Source organism: Mauremys mutica, chromosome 4, assembly GCF_020497125.1.
Source record: "Mauremys mutica isolate MM-2020 ecotype Southern chromosome 4, ASM2049712v1, whole genome shotgun sequence".
Taxonomy (NCBI): domain Eukaryota; kingdom Metazoa; phylum Chordata; order Testudines; family Geoemydidae; genus Mauremys; species Mauremys mutica.
The window spans coordinates 10,196,833-10,224,598 of record NC_059075.1 but is presented as its reverse complement, the minus strand read 5'-3'; the positions used below and the strand labels follow the sequence as shown (position 1 = coordinate 10,224,598).

General features: G+C 47.5%; 1 protein-coding gene across 3 annotated transcripts; it reads left to right on the top strand.

The window, feature by feature from the left end:
• The first annotated feature begins 1,251 nt into the window (after positions 1–1,251).
• Positions 1,252–23,390, top strand: TBPL2 (TATA-box binding protein like 2). Of its 3 annotated transcripts, none has more exons than XM_045015820.1 (7): positions 1,252–1,458; positions 8,749–9,167; positions 10,188–10,275; positions 11,719–11,810; positions 14,735–14,902; positions 18,206–18,300; positions 22,855–23,390. In XM_045015820.1, the coding sequence occupies exons 1-7, from the start codon at positions 1,414–1,416 to the stop codon at positions 22,932–22,934; spliced, it is 987 nt and encodes a 328-aa protein (XP_044871755.1). In that variant the 5' UTR covers positions 1,252–1,413; the 3' UTR covers positions 22,935–23,390. The 3 variants fall into 3 exon arrangements, with proteins under 3 accessions (XP_044871755.1, XP_044871756.1, XP_044871757.1); XM_045015821.1 differs by lacking the exon at positions 1,252–1,458 and adding an exon at positions 2,499–2,641; XM_045015822.1 differs by lacking the exon at positions 1,252–1,458 and adding an exon at positions 4,562–4,676.
• The last annotated feature ends 4,376 nt before the right edge of the window (positions 23,391–27,766 follow it).

The following is a 27,766-nucleotide window of genomic DNA, read 5'->3' as shown; positions in this document are numbered from 1 at the left end:
TTTGATAAAAGCCCATCAGTGAAAGACGGGAATAACATTTTCACACTTAACTAATTTGTAGGGATGTTGCTGTATGTAAATACTGAAGTGCTAGCTTTCTGTCTATACCACCTCACCCCCATTAAGGAAACTTCATCTTCAATGTACCTTTATAATATTAATGGTAACAAATATGAAGTTCGAAGCACTCTATGGAAAGCTAGCCTAGACACTGCTGTGGAAAGCCTGGGGATTCAAAATGCCTCTTTTTCCACCTAGCTCTATTAGCGGGATCCATCTGTAAAGTTCAGCCAGGAAATCCAAGTCTGCCATGTGAAAGAGACACTTTCCGTTTAACACAAGGGCAGAGCTGTACATGGCTTTGTGGGGGCACTGTGGGGGGGGGAACCCTCCTCTGCTCTCAGCTGCTGCTCCAGGGAGGCTAGACCGGCCTGTTGGAAAAGCTCAGGGAAGCTTGGGCACCTCTTGATACCTCCTGAGATTCCCCCTTTCCCAGCTGGTCTCCAGACTGGGCAGCTCCCATGTGGGCCTTGGAGGTGTTTGGGGGGCTGGGCAGCTGCAGGAGGGGATGTGGTTTTCTGGGCGCTGCAGGGATCTGGCTTTGCGCTGACCGTGGTAGATTTTGGCTGGAGATTGCAGAGGAATCATCTGATGTAGAAGAAAGGGGCCGAGCACATCACAGGCTTCCTGGGGCTGCAGCCCCCGGCACAGTTCCTCATGCCCCGCGCACTCGGGCCTCAGGCTCGGTGGAGCTCAGCACCGGGGTGCCCAGGCTTGAAGAAATTCAGCCCCGACCCCGTTATCTAAAGCGCTTGTTGAGCGGCTGGGCAGATGAGTCTCTGAGTCCGGCTTGGGGTCACCGTTGCATGAACGCGCCGCGCCTCCCCGGGCTGGGCTGCTGCACCCAGCCCTGAGCCAGCCGCTTGCGGGAGGCGGCACGTTTCAGCAGGCTGGGGCCACACGCGGTCCAGTTACGCGTGCGGTGTTGCATTGACACGCGCTCCCGTTTAGGGGGACGAGCCGGAGCCCGCTGGAAAGGGAAGGTCTCCGGGGAAGCGTTGGCTGGGACTGGAAAGGCTGCAGGGACCTTTCCCGGGTGCAGGACCTGCAGCGGGCTGGGAGACGCTCCAGCCTCGCTGCAATTAGCCAAGCCGGGGGGGTCCTTGCTTGCAGCTGGGGGCCGCGCTCTTCCGCTTTATCCCGTGGGGGAAGGGCCCCCAGGCCCCAGTTTAAAGAGGACACGCCCCCCCTTTCCTGCACGTGCCGGCCCGGCCCCAGCTGGTCGGTTCGTTCCCTCAATCGGGGCCAGGTGCGAAGGCAGCGCCCTGGATCGCGCCTGCCCGCGAGCGGCCCCCGAAATGCCCCCGCCCGGTCCGCCCCGTCCCGGCAGGACGCTGCCCGCTTCGGCCCCGCATGGAGCCCTCGCTGGAGAACTACTGGGACCAGAGCCCGGGCCAGGTGGGTGCGCCCGCCCCGCTAGAGCAGTGGCGGAGCCCGGCACCCCAGCCAGGGCTGCGGCAGGGTGGGACCCTGCTGCTCCCCCAGGTGGCCGAGAACTGGCTCTGCTCTCAGCTCCCCCCTTGTCTTCCTTCTCCACCCCCCAAATCTGGCTCCTCTCCAGGCTCCCTGGAGCACCCAGGGGTTGGGGCCGAGCCCTCTGGCTGGCACTGAGCCCCTGCAGGGTGTCCGGGCCATACTGCAGCAGTGGGGGGGGGGGAGCTGTGGCTTTGAAGCCCTTTGCCCTTCCCTCCGGAGCCTGTCCGGGGACCTAGGGGGCTGCCCCTGTATTGGCAGTGGGGCTGCCTGTGCCAGCTGGGGCCTGCCCCGAGCATTCTGTCCTGTGCCTGTGGTGTCCTTCAGCACTTGGACTGCAAGTTCCTCAGGGCAGGGCCTGGCTGTTCTGTTTGTACAGCACCTAGCACACTGCCGTGCTGGCCTGTGATTGGGGCTCCTGGGTGACAATGCCATCCACGGCTACAAATAATCCCATGGTAGGATTAGAGTTTCCAGCTCCTCTCTGGGCTTCAGTCAGCTCCAACAATGAAAACAAATGAGTGAAATTCACCCTGACTTTCTCTGTTCCCAAAGGCTCTTTAAAACTTCCACACTGTGGAACAAGAGCCCTAAGGCAGAGGAGCAGCCAGTGTCTTAATTCCTTGTTCTCTAACTCTGCCTAGGTCTAATGGAGGTGTTGGGGGGCCCCCAGGAGGGCTCTCCTCCTCACCACTGACAGCTGTGGGACTGAACAGGTGGAAAACATCTAGGAAATCCCGTTAGGGTTGGAGAGGCCCCTTTGAAGTCTCTTGCACTGTAGCAGGGCTCCTGCAGGGGTTTAAGGACCTGTCTGGGCTGCAGCTTGGCCTGTGTTAAGAAGCTCTCCTGAAGAACTGGAGCTCTGCTCAGGTAGTAGGTTGAGGTTGGCCTGCGCTAATGAGGCAAAGGGGCAGGTTCTGTTTTTTGTAATGGTGCCTGCAAAGTTTCAGATTTTTATTTTTTTTTAGGGTAGTTGAACACCATTTTCAAACTGTTTTCAACTGTTCATCAACTGTTCTAATAGCCCTCCCACTGTTGGCAAGTGGTTTTTGGACAGACACCCCATTGTAATTGGGAGAGGACCTAAATCTAACCCTCTAAATCAGAGGTGAGCAAACTATGGCCCGTGGGCCACATCCAGCCCGCAAGACGGTCCTGCCTGGCCCTTGAGCTCCCAGCTGGGGAGGCTAGTCCTCAGCCCCTCCCCTGCTGTCCCTCCTCCTCTGCAGCAATGCTGCCATGCGGGCAGCGCTCTGGGCAGCGGGCCTGCAAGCTCATGCAAGGCAGCGCGGTGGCGTGTCTGGCTCCGGCCGGGTGGCGCGGCTGCCAGATATGCTGCTCTGAGTGGCATGGTAAGGGGGCGGGGGCCAGGGGGTTGCATAAGTGTGGGAGTCCGGGGGGGGCTGTCAGGGGGCGGGGTGTGTGGATAGGGGTCAAAGCAGTTGGGGAACTGGGAGCAGGGGGCATTGGATGGGGGGTGGGGTCCCAGGGGTGGTTAGGAGTGAGGGGGGTCCTGGGAGGGGGTGGTTAGGGGAAAAGGAGCAGGGGGGGTTGGATGGGTTGGGGGTTCTGAAGGGGCAGTCAGGGTGGGAAGTGGGAAGGGTTGGATAGGGGGCGGGGCCAGGCTGTTTGGGGAGGCACAGCTGTCCCTACCCAGCCCTCCATACAGTTTTGCTAGCCCAATGTGGCCCTCAGGCCAAACAGTTTTCCCACCCCTGCTCTAAATAACATAATTATGGCGATAGATAATGGGTAGGGAGAGGGCCAGTAGGTGCTCTTGACAGTTATACTGGAGGAGGAAAATCTAAATGGCCTGGAATCACAGAACTGGGCATATATCTAATCCATGGAATGTGTCTTCTGTTGTTACTCGTTCCTCCTTCTTCTATTGTTTCTCACTAGTTGATTGACTTATTCTAGTCCTCAATCCTCACACTGATCCGTGCAGTTTGAACCCCTGCACCCTGGGACCCCTCATGCCCATGCAGAACCCCTTTGAAATCATAAGCTTCTGCCCAGGTGCAGAGAGCTCCACTTGCAGTGTTGGGGCCTTTACACTGTAAACTCTCTGGCGCATGAACCAAAATCTTCCTGTGTGACCGAACAGTGTCTAACATCTGGGGCCTGATCTCGATTTTTGGCCTATGTGTGGTGGTACTACAATACAAATGATAAACTCATGGCAGCAATTGTTTTGGGTATATTGTGGCTAAAAAAAAAAGCCCCCCAAACCTATCTGGGGTCTAAATCAGTTTTGTCCCAATTACACTGTGCATGGACAATATCCCTCTACTACCAACAAACTGCCTTAAATTGTAGTGACCTCTCAGACAGGGTATAGGTGCCAAGCTTTCATTTCTTCAGGGAGGCAATAGGAAACGCTCCAAACATACATTGCTGACGGCAGAGATAATCATCAATCCAGTCAGCTAATGTACGTTGTGTAACGCTTGGCAGCCGGTTAAGTATAAAACTTGTCTTGTGCTGCTTTTCCCTCTTCTCTTCCACAGCATGGGATGTCTTTCCCTGTGCTTCTAGTCTGTCTCCCCACACACACAGAGGCCAGTTTCTATTTAATACATCTTTAATTTTCAATCTTCTTTCCTTAAAGAATTTCATTCTTTGAATCTGCCTTTCTCATGAAATTGCTATCCTCTCATTTATTTTACCCCATTATTTTCTGTCCCCCTTTAAAAACAAACAAATACCTTTATACTTCCCTTTGGTTCTCACATTCCACGAACTTCTCTCATCCATCTAAGCCTCAAATTGACTGACTTTATTCCGAGAGTGTCCGCTTTGATTCACCTTATGGGGGAGCTGAAATGTCTCCCATGCCCTCTATAGGGAAAGAAAGAGCATTGCATCTAAAATTCCATGTGTTGCTTTCTCCGCTCCAACAAGCAGCAGCTGTGGTGGTATTAATGAACTGCCACATAACTAGGTTAAGAGGAATAACTGGGTTAAGAGGTACAGTTGCCGTCTAACTTCTGGGGCTCATTTTGTCTGGCAGTATGTCATTTTGGGCACAGCTTTTTCCCATTTGGGGGATGGGCCTGAATTTTAGAAGCAAGTAACCAGGAAATTGTTTATTCACTTTTGTGGAGAGACAGACTTGTATAAGTGGTTCCACTAGTAAGCAGGTATTTCTTTGCATGAGTAATTCTGGGATTTTTCACAGACTTCTAGCTGGTATCACTAAAGTATGCAACGTTACCGCAGTGTGTCAGTCCTTTTGTGGAAGCTACCTTTCTGTTGTGAGAGTCCTCTTTATACTGCCTGCTTAGGGTGTTGTAGCAATCTAAGACTTCCCCCTCCCCCGGCTAATATGAAACAATATGCATTTTAAATTAAGAGACACTAATGCCAAGCCTGCTAGGGGTTCTCCTGTATAAATGCCTGCTTATGTCTTATCACTTTCAGATAGTTTGCATGCCACCCAAGTCCATGATGCTAAGCTGTGTCAAATACAGCTGGTCTCTGTTGCTTTAAGGCAGGACCTCAGATACAGAGTGCAAAGGGACTTGTGTAATAATGCCTAGACTTTTGCATTAGTTGTCAAATTATTTGTGCAGAACCTGAATGTGGGATTTTTATCTCTAAAGGACAGTTCTAGGTACACTGTACTTAGCCCTAAAGCTCTAAAAATATTCATAAGGCTCTAAAAATAGCTCCTATGGCCCCTTTAATGAGTGTATCACAGTTCCTGCTTGTACCTGCCAAGCTAATAAAGGGCACCTGTCTACTTTTTTGATTGAGTAAAATTCCAAAAAGGGTCTAAATGACTTGGATGCGCAAGTCCCATTGACATTCAAAGTGCCTAAGTTATTATGCAGGATGTGTTGTATTGGATCAGACCAGTGGTCCGGTTCAGTCAGTATAGTCTGTCTCCAACAATTGCTCATATTAGCTGTTTCAGGCAATGGTGCAGAAGGCTGTTATTCCGGGGTCAGCAACCTTTCAGAAGTGCTGTGCCGAGTCTTCATTTATTCACTCTCAGTTAAGGTTTTGCGTGCCAGTAATACATTTTAACGTTTTTTAGAAGGAGTCTTTCTATAAGTCTATAATATATAACCAGGAGTGGCGCCAGGGTTTTTGGCACCCTAAGCACAGGGCCGGCTCTACCCATTTCGCCGCTGGTCCCGCGGCTCCGGAGGACCTGCCGCAGGCGTCCCTGCGGAGGGTCCGCTGGTCCCGCGGCTCCGGAGGACCTGCCGCAGGCGTCCCTGCGGAGGGTCCGCTGGTCCCGCGGCTCCGGAGGACCTGCCGCAGGCGTCCCTGCGGATGTTCTACCGGAGCCGCAGGACCAGCGGACCCTTGGGAGGTCCACCGGAGCCACCTGCCGCCCTCCCGGGAAAATGCTGCCCCCCCCAAATCCTGGCGCCCTAGGTGACTGCCTAGGTCGCCTAAATGGAAGCGCCAGCCCTGTATATAACTAAACTATTGTTGTATGGAAAGTAAATAAGGTTTTTAAAATGTTTAAGAAGCTTCAGTTAAAATTAAATTAAAATGCAGAGCCCCCCGGACCGGTGGCCAGGACCCGGGCAGTGTGAGTGCCACTGAAAATCAGCTCGTGTGCCGCAGGTTGCCTACCTCTGCTGGTATTAAATAACTTGCCCCTAGAGAAAGTGTGTTCCTAGCCCTCACTAACTAGCAGTTGGTTACATGCTGAAGCAAGAGGGTTTAAATTCCTCCCCAAGCTGTTGCCTTTTTTAGATATTATAAGGCATTATACATTTGTGATGCCAAGACAAACAAATGGTGATGGAGGATAGGGCTAGAACTCAGGAATTTGTGATTAGGAAACGCCGTAGGCCTTTACCACTTGATCTAAAGAAGAATGTTAGCTATGGTAGCATTCAGGCATTTACTTCTCATAAATTAGTCATAGGCTCCACTGGCCACGTATTTGAATCTATCAGGTACTATTGTAACAGAGAGTAGTGGTACACGTATCTATTCAGGTTTTCCCTGAACAGCTCACAACTGAAGATGGATTCTGAGATTATCATCTATACTGAATGGAGACTAGAGCTAGTCAAAAAATGCCAATTGTCTTCCATGCAGAAACTTTGAAAAATGTTTGGGGTTTTCCCCCCAAAAGTTATCAAAAAAACTGGAAAGGATTTGTAGAGAAACCCAGCCCCAAAATCAGAACATTTTGACCAAAATAAGAATTTTTGACCACTTTTAATTTAGTAAAAAAAAAGCCAGTTTTCACTTAAATTTATTTCTAATAAGTTGATCAGCTCTAATAGATGTTAATACATTTAAACATCTATCTAAATAAAGCCTCGTGAGAAGTGTGGAGGAAGAGCACCTTATTGGCAGATGAGGTCACTTATTTTGTGGGTGCTTGCAGGGCTTAGCACATGTTGGGCCTGGTTTTCCAAAGTGCTGAGCAGCTGCTGGCACTGTGGTGGGTGCTGAGCACCCGTGAAAATCAGTTGCCTTGTTTCCTGAGACCACCGATCACTAGCAAGTCTTGAAGTTCGTGTAACAGGTGAAAAGACCCTGAGTGCTCCCTTTGATCAGTTAAAAGGTTCATCCCTGCCATCTACTGGACTCAATGTGCTCTTACAGTTCAATAAACAAAGGCTGTATGGGACATATACAGACCCTTGTCTAGTGCCAGGTACCAAATGTGTGTAACTGAGAAGATGCCGAGGAAAGAGGTTATTTCGGCACTCCACAGGGATTAGCTTTAAACCTTCTAGCCAAGCTGTCACACATTCAGCTAGTAGCATAGGAGCTTCACTTGATCACTGAACGTCTAAAACTTGCACAGTAAGTAGGGTGACCGGATGTCCCATTTTTAATGGGACAGTCCAGTATTTAAGCCGCCCTGCAGGCGTCCTAACTCGTTCTTAAAAATGCCTCCCCCTACCATCAGTACCGGTGGGTTCTGCTGCTGGCTGGATCCCAGCTTGCCAGCCGTCCGCCCACCAGCAGTGAGGAGGGTGGGGGCGGGGTCCAGTGGCAGATGGGGGGTGGGAGTGCAAGGCTGGTGGCAGGACAAAGCTGCAGCACCTGGGGCCAGGCTGCTCCCCCTGCTGGGGTCAGCACAGCCCCCACTATGTGCCAGCTCTGTAGTGGGGGGGGGGAAGCGATTTCCAGCCTATTCCTGCCCTGAACCTGCAGGCTCCACAGACAGCAGCACCCCGGGCAGGGGCTTAGCACCCTCATCTCCCCCCACCACCCTGGGTCCTGCCACCAGGGAGCACAGAGCTGCTCTGTCCCCTAGGTCATCCCTCCCCCCGCTGCCTGCTCTCCTGCGGCTGGAAGCAGCTCCTGTCCCTGCCCTCTCCTCCTGCACCGTGCCCAAAGGCTGCTGCTGGCCACATTCTGGTGTGACTCTGGCAGAAATCTGGGCGGGGGGGTGGAATGTGACCCTGTGTGTGTGTCTCTCCCGCCCTCCGCGCGCACACATTGCCTCAGGAAGATACTTGCCAGGTACCAGGAGAGGCAGGCCCATCCTGGGGGCCCAGTTAGGCCTGGAGGCAGAGCGCGCTGGGCAGGGAGGGTCAATCGCTCAGTCACCCCCCTTCCCTGCTGTGTGAGAGGGGACTACAGGGGGGTGTCACCTCTCCCTGGGGGGGAGGGGTGTGTGTCACCCCTCCCAGTGTGAACCCTAAAGTCTTAAAGATAAGAAGGTAAATGAAAAGAATCCAACTACATGGTATTTCTTTACTGCGGTGACTTAACTTGCCATCTGAGAACTCGTCTCAAGTTTAAATCCATTGGAGAAGCTAGTGGGTGTGGGGGGGTGGGAGTGCAGTTTTGAAAGGCTCCTGTCCAGTGTGTGCTTTACAGCCTTAAATCTTTTGTCTTCACAATAACCCCTTGAAATAAGTGTCTTCCTCTGGCCATCACACACAGTTCATGAATGTTAGCCTCTTGGTGTTACGGTGTAGCTCGATCTAGCTTGTGTAATAACAAAACGGTTTGGAAAAACCCATAGAAATCCTCTGGCTCTTATGCACTGACATCCGTGAGAGGAGGAGAGAAGTCACTGTAGTATGAGCCTGTAAAGCTATTTTTGACAAAGTTTCTCATTTTAACTTGAAAGTGCCCTGTGTGATGATGGAGTCATGATGGGGAGGAATATCTTCTTTGAATTCATTGAATGGAAAATACATTTTTTGAGCACAGTGATTTGAAATAAATAAGATCTTGTCTTCTAAAACATGCTATAATCTTTTCTTTTAAATGAAGGATGACCTTTCATCAGCTGGTCCTCAACTGTACACTCCCATGAGCCCTTTTGACACAGACCTACCCATTCAAGCCGCTCAAAGTGCATCATTCGATTCTCATCTTGACCAATCCAAAGAACTTTCTACAGACTTCTCTTCTGTGGATCTCAGCTTTCTTCCAGATGATCTCAACCAAGAAAATGGAGAACAAACTCATTCGGAAGATGGTCATGAAGTGCAAAGAGAGCAATACGGGTCACAGTTGACAGAGCAGGACAGTGGGTTCTTAAATGACAGCAATTTGTCACAACTGAGCTATGCGGACGCAACTCAGCCCTCACCTGAAACATCTGGTGCCTGTCCCCCTTTGACACCTATGACTCCTATCACCCCAATGACACCTGTTTCAGAAAGCTCTGGCATAGTTCCTCAGTTACAGTAAGTAAACTTAAGCTTAGAGGCGTGGGGGGAGGTGGTACCATATACATGAAGAAGGGTTAAACACTAAAATGGAACGAAAGTAAATTGTAGAAATAGTTCATAAACAAATAGGTCAAATGTGGTTCAGGCTTCAGTAGTGAAAGCTTCTCTAGGCAAAAGAGGTCACGTGGTCTCCATGCAAGCCGTATCCCGGGCTTAGCATTGGGAAGACTCAAATGACCTCATCAGTTGCACTGTGTGTAACTCCTGCCTCTGAAGGAGCTGCAACCCTCCTTTGCTGGGCAAATTCCTGTCAAGAAAACAATATTTTAATGTTAGTTAAATTTCCAAGGGCCCTTAGCCACTGCCCGCAGACTAGACTGCAGGAGCCAAAGTAACAGTACTTGAAAAGCAGGAACTCTTTAGCCAGACAGGTGTTCCGTACCTGTTGTCACCATAGGGGTCTACGGTGCAGCCACCAGCTGGCTGATGAGGTTCCTGTTCAGTCTAACTGCTGCGGTGCTCTACTGAGGGAGCTGAAATAGTCTCTCTCTGACCCGAGCGGTGGTGTGGGGAGGGAAAGGGCACAGCTGCAGAAGCAGAAAGAATCCTGACCTCTGCAACAGCCAGACTGTTCTATCCTATAGGCCAGGGCGACATGAGGGTAGTTCACTGACTACTTTCAGAGTGCAACAGTAACTCTGTCAGTGTTCTTAGCTATAATAATGCAGGTTAAAGACACACAAGCCTATGCAGCTGTAGTACTGGAGGAAAAACTAGCATATTCAGTGGTTGCAGCAGTAGGGCACAATTTAAACTTCCTCTTAAAATCTTGCTTTTGGCATTGGACCACTTACATCATTGACTTTCACCAAATAATTTGCTATATATGATTTTTGTCGTGGACTAGTAACAATGGTCAGGAAAGTAATAGAAGGTAACAGTTAAATGTGTTGTGATTTCAGACTGTCTTTTTAAAATAGATCACTTTGATCTATGATTTTCTAAAAACATGTATCCGCTTTCTTATTCCTTCAGGAATATAGTGTCCACTGTAAACTTGGCTTGTAAACTAGATCTGAAGAATATAGCTCTGCATGCCAGAAATGCAGAATATAATCCAAAGGTGAGATTTTAAAGACCTATTTCATTGGGGTTTTATGCTTGAAGGCATGGATTCCAGTTTACACCTTTTAATCCCCTGATTGTCCCTTCTTTACTAGCACACTCAGCTCATTTAAAAAAGAAATGAGTTGAATTCAAATCAGTAAAAGCTTTTGCAGACTCAGATATATTCCATGAAGGTCAAATATCTTGGTCACCTTTTTTCATATCCTTGCAGTTCTGTCTTGCTATGTGCTGAATAAAGCATTTATGGAATGATCCTGCTACAGGATGCCTGGCCCTTTAAAGGGAATTGGGGGCCTGGCCTCACCTGCCACCGATGAGCTAGAGATCAGGTTGAGGCTAAAAGCCAGCAAATGGACCGGGTAGGGGGAGAGCTGCTAGAAGCATGGAGGCTCTGGCAGGAAGCACTTGGGTCAGAGGGGAGCTCCAGAAAGCAGGCTGGCTCCGTGAGGCCCTGGAGCAGGGTAGAACTGTCAGACAAGTGGCTTGTACAGTGGAAATGCAGAAGACCCCAGGTTGGCAGGGGGGAAATGGATGGCTGATGTGCTATGCTAGTTTATGTGGAAGAAACAAAGCTCAAGGCCTGAACCAGCCTGTGGGGGGGGGTGTTGCCCCTCCTTCCTGGCTGAGGGGACCTTACCGGTCCCTTGAGGCTGCTTCTTCGAGTTGTACTTTTCAGTGCTAAACAAACACATGACCGTCCCAGGTGTGGATTTCTTAAAGTGGTACGGTATGTGTGATAGTTGTAATGGCACTGAAAACACCTCTTTCCCTCACAGTGCTGGAACTAGGGATGCAGGAGGTGCTGCAGCATCCCTGACTTAAAGTGGCTTCCATTAGATCCAGGGTTTACAGTTTTTGGTCCAATGGCTCTCAGCAACCCCACTGTAAAAATTGTTTTCCCCTATCGCAATCATGAGTAGAGACTCCACTTCCCAATAAAGGGCTTGATGTGTGGACATGCTTATTCCAGAATATAAATACCTTGTTCCTGTTTAGCTTAATTCACTGTGGGCTAAGCACTGAGGGGTGAGACTTCCCTGTTGGGAAGCATTTCTTCATGATTTTAAATTACACGTGTAGATAAGCCAGCAGATTTATTGGGGGAAAAGGTTGCTGAAGTTTCAGAATGGAGGCCTTAATTTGGAGGAAGGGATACTTAGGTAAATAACATACTTATTACCAAGTGTGCACCACAACAAAGAATTAAGCATAACAGTACTTGTAGTTTTCAGAGCAATGTCTGAAGCGGTCTTTGATGTAAAGGGAAGGTTTTAAATAAAACCCTCTTAAAGCTTGTATTACTTACTCTGAAACTTGTTACCAAGCTTGTGTCAAGCTGGTACCAAGTTAATAGTCTTATTTATATTACTGTAGTTCCCAGAGCCCCCGTCATGAACCAGAACCCCACTAGTATTCTTGTTTGATTTTTAATCTCTAGAGGTTTGCTGCTGTGATAATGAGAATCAGAGAACCAAGAACAACGGCCCTTATATTCAGTTCCGGCAAAATGGTCTGCACAGGAGCAAAAAGGTAGGAAACATTTCTTCTGTCTGGCTCTAACAGCAGATGGCATTCTGGGACAAATTGTGACATATGACCTGCCTGTTCCACAAAATGCAACATCCCAAGACCAAAAAGACGGGGAGTTGTCACTGAACATGTCTACTTGTCGGTAATGGGAGCTCTCGTGATTGCTAAACTGCACACTGCTGTTCTGAACTGTAAATTGAGCTGAGCCGCTATTAATAGAAAATCACTAATAACGAGTAACTTCCATTTCCCATTCATTCCAAACATTGCCTCAATGTAACCTGTGTTGCTGTCTAGTGTCTCTAAGTACCTGTGCTCAAGTCTAGCTGAGGTGCCCTCATAGCACAAATATTCTGCCTGTTTTTTTTGTTGTTTTTTTAATCCTTGCTCTCTGAAGTTCATACTCTTGGTCCTTAAGCCCCTCGCTCTCCTCCTTGTTATCCTATTCTTTCCTGAGGGGAATCACTGCCTCTTACTTCAGAACAAGCTTTGCTGTTTTCTACTTTAAACTCTAGCTTGTAACTTACACCTTCTAATATCTCTAACCACCAAGGTGCTAGATTAGTTTCCCTGAGGGCTTCCTAATCTTATTGGGCCAGATCATCAGTGCTGCTCCAGCACAGAGATGGGGAAACTGGCTTAAATGGCCAACTGAGTTTTCCTCCTGCACAGGGGAGTCTGAGTGGCATACACTAGAACCCTGCACGGGACTGGTCTTTAAATCCGCTCCCGTCCCACCCCACAATGCACACTCCAATCCACGCCCACATTGTTTCTTGCATTTTTAATCCTGCTCCTACCCCACAGATCCCACAAGAGAGATTTCCCCCCATGCTATTTTAAAAAGTCAGTTAATATATAAATGGAATTCCAGAGACAGTTATTAAGCAAGATTTGTTTTTATTCTTTGAGTGGTAAACCATGCAGAAAATACTTTAACTCCTGTTAGAAAATGTCTATTATCCTCACTTCACATTAAGTATTAAAACCTTTATTTAAAAAAAACCCACAAAAATGTACTTTACATTGTCATAAATAGAATTCCAGCAAACTGACGAGATGAGTGTTTTTCCGCACGTTTCCACAGTCTGACTCTTTTTTTGGGGGGGTCCCACCCAGTCCTGCCTGCAACAAAGTACATTTTACCTGCTCCTGCTATTATGGCAGTGGGTCCTGCTGGACCTGTGGAATCCCAGTCCCACTACATGGCTCTAGCATTCACCTATATAGTCTGCTCTACTCCACTCGTTCCTGGTGTCGTGGGAGTGCCTTGTGTTCCAAAAATCCTGGGACAGTACAGGCTCCTGGGTGCTTTTATCAGCCTGTCCTACATTCTGCTGCCGCTCTTAGGGAAGCGTAAGTTGACTCTGGACCAACCCCCTTCCATAGCAGAGAGGCCTGGTGAGAGCTGTGTGAATAAGTTAATTTTTGTTCAAGCTCAAACGCAACATTTTATGTTGATTCTGAGCCTTTGTAACACTTTTTTTATTATTAAAATTAAAGGAAATTTCTCAACAGTCATTTAGAACCAAAAAAATTGAAATGTTACGTTTAAAAGTTTTGGTTTGACATTTTCTAAATGTTTCTGGTTGGTTTCTGGATGGGAGAATTCAGTGAAACCAACATGATTTTTGCAAAATGCCTTCTTGCTGAATGTACTTCCCCCACTCCCTCCAAAAAAAATTGTCCGAAAAGCTTAGCCCCTGTCCTTTCTTCTCTTGTTGTTGAATTTTGTAAACTCATCTAGGAGGAAGTTCATAAGGAACGGTGCACATCCGTGGTGCCGTATAACTAGGGCCCTACCAAATTCATGGTCATGAAAAACGCGTCATGGACCGTGAAATCTGGTCTTGTGTGATATATATATATATATATAATATCACATTTGTTTAACCCTATACTATATAAATTTCATGGGGGTGACCAGCGTTTCTCAAATTGGGGGGGGGGTCTAACCCAAAAGGGAGTCGCGGGGGGGGGGTTGCAAGGTTATTTTAGAGGTGCCGCAGTATGGCCACCTTTACTTCTGGGCTGACCTCAGAACTGGGTGGCCAGAGAGTGGTGGCTGGTGGCCAGGCACCCAGCTCTGAAGGCAGTGCCCTGCCAGCAGCAGCTGCACAGAATTAAGGGTGGCAATACCATACATGCCGCCCCTTACTTCTGCTCTGCTGACTTCAGAGCTAGGCAGCCGGAGAGGGGCAGCTGCTGACTGAGGGCCCAGCTCGGCAGGGAGATACAAGGGTGGCAATAGCACACCAGGCCATCCTTACTTCTGTGCTGCTGCAGGCAGCCGCGCTGCCTTCAGAGCTGGGCTCCCGGCCAGCAGGCACCGCTCTCCAGCTCCCCAGCTCTGAAGGTAGCGCCGCTGCCAGCTGCAGCACAGAAGTAAAGGTAGTAATGCTGCAACCCCCCCTTTACAATAACCTTTGCGACCCTCCCACAACTCCCCTGCAATTACAACACCATGACATTTTGGATTTAAATAACGGAGATCATGACACGATTTAAAAAAATCCTACAGCCGTTAAATGGACCAAAATGGACTGTGAATTTGGTAAGACCCCCCCATATAACCTAGTGCTGCAGCAGTGCAAGGCCTTCCTCTTTACCTCCGATCCCATTCCTGGATCTGTAGGAACTGGTTGCAACACACAATCTTTGTGGCACTTTAAAACAGACACCCATGTAAATTCCAGCTGCTGGACCATAAGGTCACTAGACCTATTCAGGATCTTGAATCTGGCCTGCTCTCTGAACTGAGAACACCAAACTCTCCTATACACAAGATGGGATCGATCAAGGCCAGAATGTGACTACAGCCAACAGGGTGGGGGGTGGGGCGTAATTTAAATTTCAGGATAAGGCTGTACATCCAGAAACCATTATACCTCAAATTCCTGTTTCCATCTCTGTGCTCCCTGCAGTGAAGAGCAGTCCCGGCTTGCGGCTAGGAAGTACGCACGTGTGGTACAGAAGCTTGGGTTCCCTGCTAAGTTCCTGGACTTCAAAATACAGAATATGGTGGGCAGTTGTGATGTGAGGTTCCCCATCAGGCTGGAAGGATTGGTTCTAACTCATCAGCAATTCAGTAGGTATGTGGGCAAGGGGGTGGTGACTGGCAGAGAGAGGGTTCAATTATGAATAACACATAGGGATGAACTGATGTGTAAAAGGACGCAAGAGAAGAAATGTTGATACTGGGCTAGCATGGTAAGGTGTGTGCTGCGTACCAGTGAGCTATTAATTGCTATAGCATCCCCTTGGTCTGCTGCACCCATTATCTCTGTGCCATCTGTCGTCTGTATCCCATACACTAGACTAGACCCATAACATTTGGATTGTCTTTTGCAGTAACGCCTATTGATAAACCTTCCGCGGCATGTTTGTTTCTAATGTGGCAAAAGTCAATACGGCTTGTGCGCCAGCACAATTGATGTTGGCAGGAACGTTGACTGCTCTAGGAGAGTGACTAACTCAGTGAGTTAGTGGCTGGCTATTTAAAAGTACACTCCTGAGTATCTTTAGGAAGAGAAGAGTTGTGCTCGGCAGTTCTCTCGCCATAGGAATTCGGTACTTAAATATTCAACGTTGTATTTTCTTAGTTTGGTTTTCTCAAAGTGTTACAAGCATGCTTTGCCCTGCTCGAGGGTTTTTTCTGGACTAATCTGTATGTATATTAGATCCAGTTAAAATGAAGGACAGGAGAGTAGTAAATCTAAGTGTAAATAGACTTCCTAACTGTCAGGGTGACTAAGCACTGGAATCAATTGCCCAGGGAGGCTGTGGAATCTCAATCATTGGAGATTTTTAAGAGCAAGTTGGACAAACACCTGTCAGGGATGGTCTAGATCAGTGGTTCTCCCCCAGGGGTACGCGTAGCCCGGGGGTCTGCAGAGGTCTTCCAGGGGTACATCAACTCAGCTAGATATTTTCCTAGTTATACAACAGGCTACATAAAAAGCACTAGCGAAGTCAGTACAAACTAAACTGTCATGCCGCCGCCGACTTGTTTATACTGCTCCATGTACTGTACCGGGGTGGCCAGACTGCAGCTCGCAAGCCGCATGTGGCTCTTTTCCAGTTAAAGTGCAGCTCGGGGAGCCCCCCAAGCCCTCCCCCCTTCTCCTCCTACCCATAGGGGCTGGAACTAGGGGTGCTGCCGCACCTCCTGGCTTGAAGTGGTTTCCTTTGTACAGGGTTTACAGTGTGGTTCAATGGCCCTCAGCACTTCCACTATACAAATTGTTCCAGCGCCCCTGCACCTACCAGACTGGGGTGAGGGGCAGTGCTCAGGGTTTCTGCCGGAGATGACTGGTGCCGGCGGGGGGCACAATTTAAATGTTTTACCCCCCAGCAGCTTGAGTCATCCCACCCCTTACCCTCAGGGGCCCCTCCCTGCAGCTCCCAGGCGTTAGCGCCGTGTGGAGAGGCAGCGGCAAACAGCTGGGAGCTACAGGGAGGGGCCGCTGCTCCAGTGCCACAGGGAGAGGCAGCAGCAAAAGCAGTGGCTCTCCCACCTGCTTGCCTCTGCCTCTCGCCAGGGCTGCAGCTCCCAGCTTGCCAGCGCCAGCAAGGAGGGGGCCTGGTGGCATCATGTGACCAAGTGGGGTCAGCAAACCCTGGCAAAAATCGGGGGGACACACGACTCCATGTGCCCCCCCCCCCAACACATCACCTCTGGCTTCTGCCCAGCCGGGTCTCGGGGCTGAAGCCCCAAGACCTCCCTCCCTCCCTGCAAGGCTGGAGCCCCGGCAGGTGTGCTCCGGCTCCCGAACTTCTAAAGATGGTCGTATGTGACTTGGAGGGTCTGTAAGTTTGGCCACCCCTGTACTATACACTGAAATGTAAGTGTAATATTTATAGTCCAGTTGATTTACGTTATATGGTAAAAATGAGAGCGCAAGCAGTGTTTCAGTTATAGTGTGCTGGGGGGGACACTCTTGATTTTTATGTCGGATGTTTGTAAACAAGTAGTTTGTGAAGTGAAGTGAAACTTGAGGAATTGCGAGACAAATCAGACTCCTGGAAGGGATTCAGTAGTCGGGAAAGGTTGAGAGCCTCTGGTCTAGATAATACTTAGCCCTGCTGTGAGTGCAGGGGACTGAACTAGATGCCCTCTCCAGGTCCCTTCCAGTCTGACCATTCTATGATTCTCGGTTCCTTTGCTCCCGGTTAGAGAAATGCTTCTCTTTAAACAGCTTTCCTGCTAACTGGGGAGCATGTATGGCAATACCCAATGTTGCTGCAGCACTCTTGCTGTGCACAAAGAATTCTGACATGCCAAAGGTGTTCAGTAAGATCAACATTCATATCCAGGATAATATTGGACTGGTCTCAGGTTGTCGCTTGCCACTGCCATGTGGCACATCTAGTCATGGTGAGGCTTTGGTCCCACGGATCAGGTCTGTAACAAATGGAGAAACTTCCTCCAATGCTAACCAATCTCATAGTTGGTTCAGCTGAACCAACTCTTTAAAACCCTTGGAGCCATGGTGTAGATCAAGCTCCAGCAGCCTGGACCGGTCTTACTAAGCTAGTCTTAAAACCTCTGGTGTGATGGGAATTGTGTGTACACAGGGATAATGTGCCTCTAGAAGCACTGAGGTAAGTAGCCTAATCCTGAGTGGAGAGAGAAATATTGAAGCAAATTCAGAACACTTCCTATTGGTGGACAATGCACAAGTGAAAACTTGTTGTATGCATATTCTTGTACAAGGTTTGATCTATGCTCTGGACTATTTCAAGTTAATGTGTAGTACATGTGTAACCTCATGGCTGGGTGACTGACTTAGTGTGTTTTAAGATGCATTTGTTCAAAATTTAGTCACCACAAAGGACACCACAGGATGCTTGGAAAAGAGTGAAGCTTGAATGCAACAGAAATTAAAAAGTTCAAACTGGGTCTCTGTTTGAATTAGGCTTAATACCCTATGTGCTGTTATCTTGGGCCATCTTGGCTTAGTGTGTGTTGTAGAACTACTTGGTTATCTCCTTATTTGCTGTATTTGTATAAATCATTTGTAGCTGAAGCTTTGTGTGTTGTCCCCAAGAATCCTTCCTTGGACTGTTCTCAGACAGTAATGCCAACACTTACTTGGGAACCTACCTTTAGTCACTCACATTTGAAAGTGGCCCAGATCTTAAAGGTGCTGAGTATCCACAGTCCTTACTGGCTGCGAGAGGCGAGATGCTAGAAGGCTTCAGTAGGAGGTACAGGTGCTCGGTACATCTGAAAATTGGGCTCCTTAGTCAGGGATCTCACCAAAAACATTGGCTTAACTAACAACATTCTAACATAGAGGAGCAGTTTATATTTCATAAAATAAACTAGTAGTAAAAATCAAATTACCAAGCAGTGCTCCTAACCCTTTTTCCCTTTTCGTTTCTTTCAACAGTTATGAACCAGAACTATTTCCTGGCCTTATTTACAGAATGGTCAAACCAAGGATTGTGTTGCTTATCTTCGTGTCTGGAAAAGTTGTATTGACTGGTAAGTGATCTCTTTATGTACAACAGTAACTCTGAGCACTCTGTATAGTAGGATGACATTTAAGCTAAGCTGATGTTTCTTGCATAGTGCAAACACTAGCAAAATCTAGAGGCATCCCTTTCAGCAAAACATTGAGGATCCAAAAGTACCATAGTTGTGTACTATTAGAACACTCCACAGGCGTTCAAATAACCACTCAAAAGAAATCCTACACATCACTAAACTTGTGCATCCTGTGGTTTTTGTTTCTTTTAAATTCTTCACTTATGTCAAAGTAACAAACGCATCAGCACACTGTTTTAACAAGCACCGTAACTAGAAGCCTATTTGTAATGTATTCTGATACTTTCAGGGAACTCAATCTTACTGTCAAGTATCAGAGGGGTAGCCGTGTTGGTCTGGATCTGCAAAAGCAGCAAAGAGTCCTGTGGCACCTTATAGACCAGGGGTCTCAAACACGCGGCCCGCGGGCCGCATGCGGCCCGCGGAGCTCTTCCCTGCGGCCCGCGGAGCTCCCCCACCAGGGCCGGCTCTAGAGTGGGGAGCCCAGAGCCTTTTAACTCCCAGCCGCGGCTGGGAATCGGAAGGCTCCGAGCTGCCCGCCGCGGCGGGGAGCCCAGAGCCTTTTAACTCCCAGCCGCGGCTGGGAATCGGAAGGCTCCGAGCTGCCCGCCGCGGCGGGGAGCCCAGAGCCTTTTAACTCCCAGCCGCGGCTGGGAATCGGAAGGCTCCGAGCTGCCCGCCGCGGCGGGGCGCCCAGAGCCATTGAACTCCCACCCGCGGCGGGGCCTCGGAAGGCTCCGCGCTGCCCGCCGCGGCGGGGAGCCCAGAGCCTTTTAACTCCCAGCCGCGGCTGGGAATCGGAAGGCTCCGAGCTGCCCGCCGCGGCGGGGAGCCCAGAGCCTTTTAACTCCCAGCCGCGGCTGGGAATCGGAAGGCTCCGAGCTGCCCGCCGCGGCGGGGAGCCCAGAGCCTTTTAACTCCCAGCCGCGGCTGGGAATCGGAAGGCTCCGAGCTGCCCGCCGCGGCGGGGAGCCCAGAGCCTTTTAACTCCCAGCCGCGGCTGGGAATCGGAAGGCTCCGAGCTGCCCGCCGCGGCGGGGAGCCCAGAGCCTTTTAACTCCCAGCCGCGGCTGGGAATCGGAAGGCTCCGAGCTGCCCGCCGCGGCGGGGAGCCCAGAGCCTTTTAACTCCCAGCCGCGGCTGGGAATCGGAAGGCTCCGAGCTGCCCGCCGCGGCGGGGAGCCCAGAGCCTTTTAACTCCCAGCCGCGGCTGGGAATCGGAAGGCTCCGAGCTGCCCGCGGCGGCGGGGAGCCCAGAGCCTTTTAACTCCCAGCCGCGGCTGGGAATCGGAAGGCTCCGAGCTGCCCGCGGCGGCGGGGAGCCCAGAGCCTTTTAACTCCCAGCCGCGGCTGGGACTCAGAAGGCTCCGAGCTGCCCGCCGCGGCGGGGAGCCCAGAGCCCTTTAACTCCCAGCCCCGGCAGGCTCCGAGCTGCCCGCGGCGGCGGCGAGCCCAGAGCCTTTTAACTCCCAGCCGCGGCAGGCTCCGAGCTGCCCGCGGTGGCGGGGAGCCCAGAGCCTTTTAACTCCCAGCCGCGGCTGGGAATCAGAAGGCTCCGAGCTGCCCCCCGCAGCGGGGAGCCCAGAGCCTTTTAACTCCCAGCCGCGGCTGGGAATCAGAAGGCTCCGAGCTGCCCGCAGCGGCTGGGAATCAGAGGGCTCCTGGCGCTTCCCGCCGCCAAGCCGCCAAACAGCTGTTGGTGGTGCTTAGCACTTTCCAGGAGGGAGGGGGGAGGAGCGGGGAGCCGCGCACTTAGGGGAGGAGGTGGAGAAGAGACAGGGCAGGGGCGGAGCCTCATGGAAGGGGTGGATTGGGGGTGGGGCCAGGGGCAGCAAGGGGGCGTGTCAGTGATGCGGCCCTCGGGCCAATGCACTCGTCCTCATGCGGCCCTCGGGGTCATTTGAGTTTGAGACCCCTGTTATAGACTAACAGACGTTTTGGAGCATGAGCTTTTGTGGGTGAATACCCACTTCGTCGGATGCAAGACGAAGTGGGTCTTGCATCTGGTGAAGTGGGTATTCACCCACGAAAGCTCATGCTCCAAAACGTCTGTTAGTCTATAAGGTGCCACAGGACTCTCAATCTTACTGCATACTTCCATACTTTTCCCTCCTCAATTAGAAAATTTCTTTATGGTTAGCATAGTAGTTGCTGATGGGAAAGGAAGGTGTCTGTCCTAATCTTGGCCCGTGTTCAGCAAAGCACTTAATTTTAAGTGCTATGATGAATCAGAGCACTTGTCAATAACCTACAATACAAGTCTGTAAGTAAACATTAAAACTCCTGGATGAATACTTCTGAGCATTCTTTCTGGAACATTTACCATCTTGGGAAAACTTCCTTATTCAACTTGACTAAAAAGGCAAACTCTATCAGACACACAGGCTAAATGGTGCCAATGTACCAACATAGATGTAGATGGTACTTTAAAGGCAAATAAAATTACATGCCTTTGCCCAAAGGATCTTCCAATCATAATTATGAATGAGCTCAATTAACTGGGCATTCAGGACAGAAAGCTAAAACATCTCCTCCTCCTTAGGTCCCATGAAGTCATCCTGGCCATCTACACTCCATTGATGCCTCCAGAATACATTTCTGGATGTTATAACTACCAAAAAAAAAACAAAACATCACATAACAAAAAACACACCTCTGCTGAGGCATACAGCAGGCCCGTAAGAGCTCAGGTAAGTCCCATTTTGAAAGCTGGGCCTTACTGCAATTCTAAAACCAGACTTACTGAGCTCCTGTGGTCCTCTGGCTGATCCAGAATTTTCTGGTGGTCCAAACATCATGAAATAATGTTTTGGAGCAGAGTCAGTGGGTGTGTGTTGTGCGGTTTATCTTTCAGTGGAGCGGGAAACTAAAAAGGTTTGAGATGTATCAAGCTGTCCTGCAGTGACTCAGGACCGTGAGTACCAACCTCAAGGCAGACTGTTGAGAACCAGGGCACAAACCCCAAATTGGCTGAGAGTTCTATACTTCGATGATTAGTTGGTGAAATCTAAGGCCATGTCTCCACTAGAGACCTTACAGTGGCCAAGCTGTACCAATGCAGCTGCGCTGATGTAAGGTATCCGCCGTAGCCGCTCTATGCCGGCAGGAGAGAGCTCTCCTGTCAGCATAATTAAACCACCCCCAATGAGCGGTGGTAGCTATGTTGGTGGGGGAGCATCTCCCGCCAATGTAGTGCTGTTCACACCGGCGCTTCTGTCAGTGTATGTTGGTCAGGGGGGTGTCTTTCCCTCCACACACACCCGAGCAACAAGTTTGAGGAACAAAAGTGCTATTGTAGACATAGCCTCTGTGTAAACTCCTCAGGCACTGCAACAGCCTAAACATGGAGTCACGGACAGTCCCCTTGGGTACTCCAATCTATCTCGTCACCTAGGCGAGTCTGGCTTTGTGGTAGATGGCCCCTTACACCATGAAGCACAGCACTGTTCAGGTTACTTCCAGTCCCAAAGGACCCATTACTTACAATGAAACTAATAGGCAGCAGGTTTAAAACAAAGAAAAAGCAGTACTTCTTCACACATAGCAGTCAACCTGTGGAACACGTTGCCGGGGACGTTGTGAAAGCCAAAAGTATAACTGGATTCAAAAAAGAATTTAAATTCATGAATGACAGGTCTATCAATGGCAATTAGCCAAGATGGTCAGGGACACGACCTCAGGCTCTCGGTGTCCCTAAGCCTCTGACTGCCAGATGCTGGGAGTGGACAATGGGATGGATCACTTGATGATTGACCTATTCTTTTCATTCCCTTTGAAGCATCTGGCATTGGCCACTGTTGGAAGACAGGATACAGAGCTAGATGGACCATTAGTCTGACCCACCGTGTCTGTTCTTTTGAATGTTTCATAACATAACTGAACATTAATTGCTGACTAATTTGTCAGTCCTACAACTAATAGTGACGGGGATGTTGCATCCAAATTTGATCTGAAAAATTATGGGATTCATATACTCTATATAATAATAATAATAATTAATAATAAAAAAGACTAATACTAACAGAAACAATTCCAGGGAATTTTAAAAAGCTCCCTGGAGCACTGTATTCTCTCTCTTTAAAAGTGTAGTATTCCTTTATGGCTTAAGCAACTCCAAAAACCACAGCAGTATTCCAATGCAAGAACCCAAAACAAAAGATCAGATACTGACTAGTCTACCTTTGTGTGTGGGGGCGGGGGTTTCTCCCCAAGATGAGAGCAAGGAAAAAAAACCCTACTGTTTTAATAATATAAGGTGCTGATGATATCATGGAAAGGAATCTGACTTCTTAAATTAAGTCTAATTTTGACTATGCCTCCAAAAGAGATTTTAAATAAGAACCTTGTTTTTTTCTCATCTTTGGGAACGCTTTTATCATCTATTATACTAGTACTTATTGGTGTTGACTTAATAGTAATGAATGAAACCTTGTGAGCCATCTTTAATATTGTCTTAGGTCTTAAACTGTTTTAAACTTTTTTTTTCCCTAGGTGCCAAGGAGCGTTCTGAAATCTATGAGGCATTTGAAAACATCTATCCTATTCTAAAGGGTTTCAAGAAAGCATCTTAAAATTTCTTTCAAAAAAAAAAATTGAGGAATATATAGGTTTGTATGTTTATGCATAGAACCAATGTAACAGTATTCCTATACCTAAATACAGAGTTGTGGATTACTAGGCCTATAAAGCCATTTTGAACACACTATAAAGTATGACTAGATAGATGCACGATTTTGTATGTAGCATGAAACAATTTTGCTGTAAAACTTGATGTTTCTAATGAATTCAGTCATTGTATCAAGTTCTGTTAAAGAATTCACAATAAGCAAAAGTACATTTACTTTTGAACAGGAATGTAAATTAGCACCATTATTGCACTAAAAAATATTTTACAGTACAATTAATGGAAATCTGTTTTTCTGCAGTAGAATGGATGTATCCATGGAGGTTAGTCCATAGATCAGTCTTGTTAAAATCCATAAGGTTTTGATCAATATTTTGTAGCACTGACAGCTAATTTCATGTTAATTGAGACCTTATTTTTGTGTATAATATATCTTATGAAATTTAATGCGAGCCTTTTTACTGTCAAACATCCAGACATGAGTTCACAAATGATCTTTGTATCAGAGAATGCTACAAGATCAGGTGAATTATGCCATATGGTGCTGTTGACTCCCCTTATTGACAAGTGAAGACCCTTGGTGGCACTGGGTCAGGGTAACATTGTCAATGAGGGCTAGCATGAGTGGCAGCTGAAAACTGACAAGCTACCTATTATCTTAAAATCACCAGCCATAGTGGACACAGGTTCTATAAAGTATCTGGAGTTGGATTTGGACAAGTGAAGGGTAACCTAAAATCTGATGTTTCCATTTGCATTATCACAGTTCTCTCGAAGTGCAGGGTACGTAAGTACAATCAGGTCTGAACCGACAAAACTTCTCAACTTAGTTTAGAAAGCTACTTCAATATACTGCCTTTACCAGCGTACTTTAAAGCATGGGAAAAATACAAACTTTATTAGGGTTGAATTATTTATTTATTTTAAAGTAGCTAGAGAACTAGTTGAGGCTTAGCCAGAGTGGAGGTCCCACCACCATCCTTGACACATTCAGTAACTTCAATGTCAAACACGTGTAGTCTGCTCAAGATCACTGCACCAGGCAGTGTGACCACAGTTGATGGCATTGCACTGGTATTGTGCAGTGAAGCTCCCAGATCTGGTTTAATCCTGCAAATCCTACAGTGGTACCAAGTAGGGTCGGGGGTGGGTGGGTGGGTGTGTGTGTGTGCGCGCATTCCTTTGTGTGTCAATAGAGAATATAAGAGCACAGTCTGCTGAGTTGTTTTTGTCCATCCTGGCAACATGGCCAAAGAGCCTACAACACTGCTTTTAAATGTAATGAGTGACTGAAGGAAGGCCCAATCTCTGCAAGATTGACGTTTCACACACAGTCGAACTACTTTTTGCTCATGATTCAGTAACTTCCCAAGTAGGTAATCTATTTTATGCCCCTTCTTTCCTCTTCTGTCACTGTTTTTTTTAAGTATTATTACTTTTTGTTTCATGCAAATTTACAAGTCTTGTCCCCATACAAACTGGCAACGCTCATTCATGAGGAATGGTGAAGCAGCATTATCAAAGTGCAAACGTCAGCTCCTTGTCTATATGTCAGAGGTAAATGCAATATAGCAATGCTCTCCTCAGGATAGGGTTTCAGAGACTGGAGTTTTTATCTTTCTTTCATTTAACTGCAACTAGGATAAAACCCCACCATCTCTAGTTGCAAAGAGAATAAAGCGGTGCTGGTATTAGCTTTCACTACTGAGCCACTAGAGGTCACTGTTGAGTGCCTTCTTGTGAAATGAAGACAAGCATAACCCATTGCCAAGAAACTTTCTCTACCCTTCCCTCTGTGTCTCTCCCTCCACCCCTTGTATCAGACAGCAGATGCAGTATATCAAGCCTCTGCCCATGATAAGACTTAACAATCATGTTTGGGAGTTTTATCTTCCATTTCAACTTGTCTGTTTCGGATTGTCAAGTTGCCATGTAGTCAATGCTATTTCTGAAGCCTTTCCTATCTCCTAGAGTCATGCATAGTTAGTTGTTTGTTTCATCACTAATGGAAAAATCATCTCATTCCTGATAACTTGATGAAATCTTTCTTCCATTCCCTTGTGACAATTCCCTACTCTAGGAGCAATATTTGAATTGTGAATTTCCATACTTTAAATGTTCTCTAGTTTAACCTTAGCTTACAATTTCCTGGCTCTCTAATAATAACCTTTAAAACTATAGGCCTGATTCTTGGTTACACTAAAGCCAGTTTGTGAAGTTCTGGTAGCTTTAAAGTAATTGCAAATTAGTTTGCATTGGGAGAAACATTCTGAGTTTGAAAGTGAAAAGCAGCCCCAGTCCTGGTCTATATTTAAAATTTTATTCCAACAGTTATACCAGCAACGCTTTCATATCTGTATAACTAGCTACATGATGTGTTCACTGCTTTAACTATGGCAGTATATTTAAGGCAGCAAAACTTTAAGGTGTAGACAAGTTATCTCCATAAATGAGAATTAGGCCTAATTGGTATGTTGTTTTTGTTTAAGTTCTTGATAGTGTCCGGCTTTTGTCTTTTAAAAAGTTTAGTAAGTTTGTCTTGGTTCTACCTATTTTGTTTTTATGAAGCAGTATACTAGTGTCCAGGTTCTGGTAGGGATTTGTAGCAATTCAACTGGCTTTTTATCCTCCCAATGCCTTGTACACTGAAGTTTATTTAAGTTCTGTCTTGGGAATGATCTTTCTTTAATTCAGAGCAGTTTATATTTTCTCTTTTTGGTTTAGTTCTTACTCTTAATGTTTTGTGGAGGAGGAAATGTATATGGATTTTGACTGAGATTACTACTATGGATCACTATTTGGATGCTGGTTATGACAGTAGCTATGGGGTGGGGACAGGTCGTGCAGTGTCATGTGAAATGCTAAAACTTTTTGTAGCCTGACACGTCCTGTAACCTGAGCAAGGAAATATGCTTTCAAGAATGCCTATAAATAGTGCAACAAAATTGCAGGAAGAGGAGTCTGTCAGACTTTGTTTTGGAAAGGTCACTTGTGTTTGGGTAGTACTGAGTCACTTAACTTGAAAGATTGAGTTAGAGAACTTTTAGAGTGATTCTAGATGACTGGCTGGCTTGGAAGGGAGAAGCCATGGTACCTCAAAACATACAGGGATTGTAGAGATGAAATTGGTGCATGACGGAGTTCTGGATGCTGTCATGATACCATATAGTACTAGGTCAGAAATAAGCCTAGTGCCCAGACATGTGCTCTGCTTTGAGACGTGTATACAACAGAGCTCATGGTGTCCTATTTTGGCCAGGCGTGAATGATGCTGAAGATAAAATACTAGTGTGAACTCTGCAATCAACTCGAGAAGCAGAATGGAGAAGAACCACTGAAACTAAATGGGATTCCTGATCTAATGCTGGTGCAAATCTGCTTGAACTAGATGGGGGAAAGTCCAGTTAGTGGACACAGGTGGTTCCATTTATTAAAAAAAAAAAAAAATTAATTGCTTGTCATGGGACTTTAGATGAGCTGGTCCATAATTCATGATTTACTTATTTGGACAATTTTTATTATCAATACAAGTACACCTCATCAAGACTTTACTATGTACAGTCAAATGTGTTACCAGAAAAGTAGTACCTATTTCAAACAGCTTGAAACAAAAGAACTGTTGGCTATAGGAGATTCATGCTGACCACAGTTAAACTATCGTTCCATTGCAAAATGTCGTATTAGGGTCACCCGTTTTAGAGGCTTTGACCCAGGGGGAAAATACCTTTGTATTTTTGGTATCTTGCACTAAAGACTTGTAACCCTGCGGTAGTTGCAAAAGAACTACACCTCTACCTCGATATAACGCTGTCCTCGGGAGCCAAAAAATCTTACCGCGTTATAGGTGAAACTGTGTTATATCAAACTTGATTTGATCCACTGGCATGTGCAGCCCTGCCCCCCTGGAGCGCTGCTTTACCACGTTATATCCAAATTCATGTTATAGCAGGGTAGAGGTGTATAAACTAGGAAACTGGAATTAGTGCCAGATAACCCGATTTTATAGGGATAGTGCCGATATTTGGGGCTTTGTCACCACCACCTCCTCTCCTAATTTTTCACACTTGTTGTCTGGTCACCCTAACTCGAATAGAAGACAAAAGTACCAAATAGTTAACCTAGGTCTACGTGCAAGAGTTAAATTTAAATCCAATAGCTGCAAAGAATCCTTGCATCTGAAGAAGTGGGTATTCACCCACGAAAGCTCATGCTGCAAAACGTCTGTTAGTCTATAAGGTGCCACAGGATTCGTTGCTGCTTTTACAGATCCAGACTAACACGGCTACCCCTCTGATACTTGAATCCAATAGCTGGCACTCTTGATGCTAAACTGTCTGCACCAAGTACATACAGCAGGGACAGAAGCCATATCAACAAAACCAAAGACGGCTCTGCTTTTCTGGGGCTATCCAGAATGCACAAACTCACTCTGTCACTTATTTTCCAGCAAATGCAGGCCTTCCTGGGGGGATCCCAGGGCCAGAAAAGGCTATTGCTGAAGGAACTCTTTTGACAAGCAGCTGTCTGATCAGAAAGTTAGGAAAGATAGTGAGGTTTATTTATTCTATATTTTTTAAATAAAAAGGGGATGTTGTAGCAGTAGTGAATGAGGTGGGGTGGTGGTATTGATCTGTCAGGGGCCAGGGAAATAACTTTTTGTAAGCCTGAGCTATGTTGTGAACAGGGTGAAGAAACAGACCAACTTGTGAGCAGCACTCCTGTGTGTTCTACCTTTAATAAAGGGGCAGTTTACACGCCTAGTCGTGCTGTTTTAGAGGC

Coding starts and splice junctions, on each gene's coding strand:
- TBPL2 (XM_045015820.1), top strand. CDS start 1,414: ATGGAGCCCTCGCTGGAGAACTACTGGGACCAGAGCCCGGGCCAG. Junction 1,459..8,748: donor GGGACCAGAGCCCGGGCCAG/GTGGGTGCGCCC, acceptor TTTTAAATGAAG/GATGACCTTTCATCAGCTGG. Junction 18,301..22,854: donor TGGAAAAGTTGTATTGACTG/GTAAGTGATCTC, acceptor TTTTTTCCCTAG/GTGCCAAGGAGCGTTCTGAA.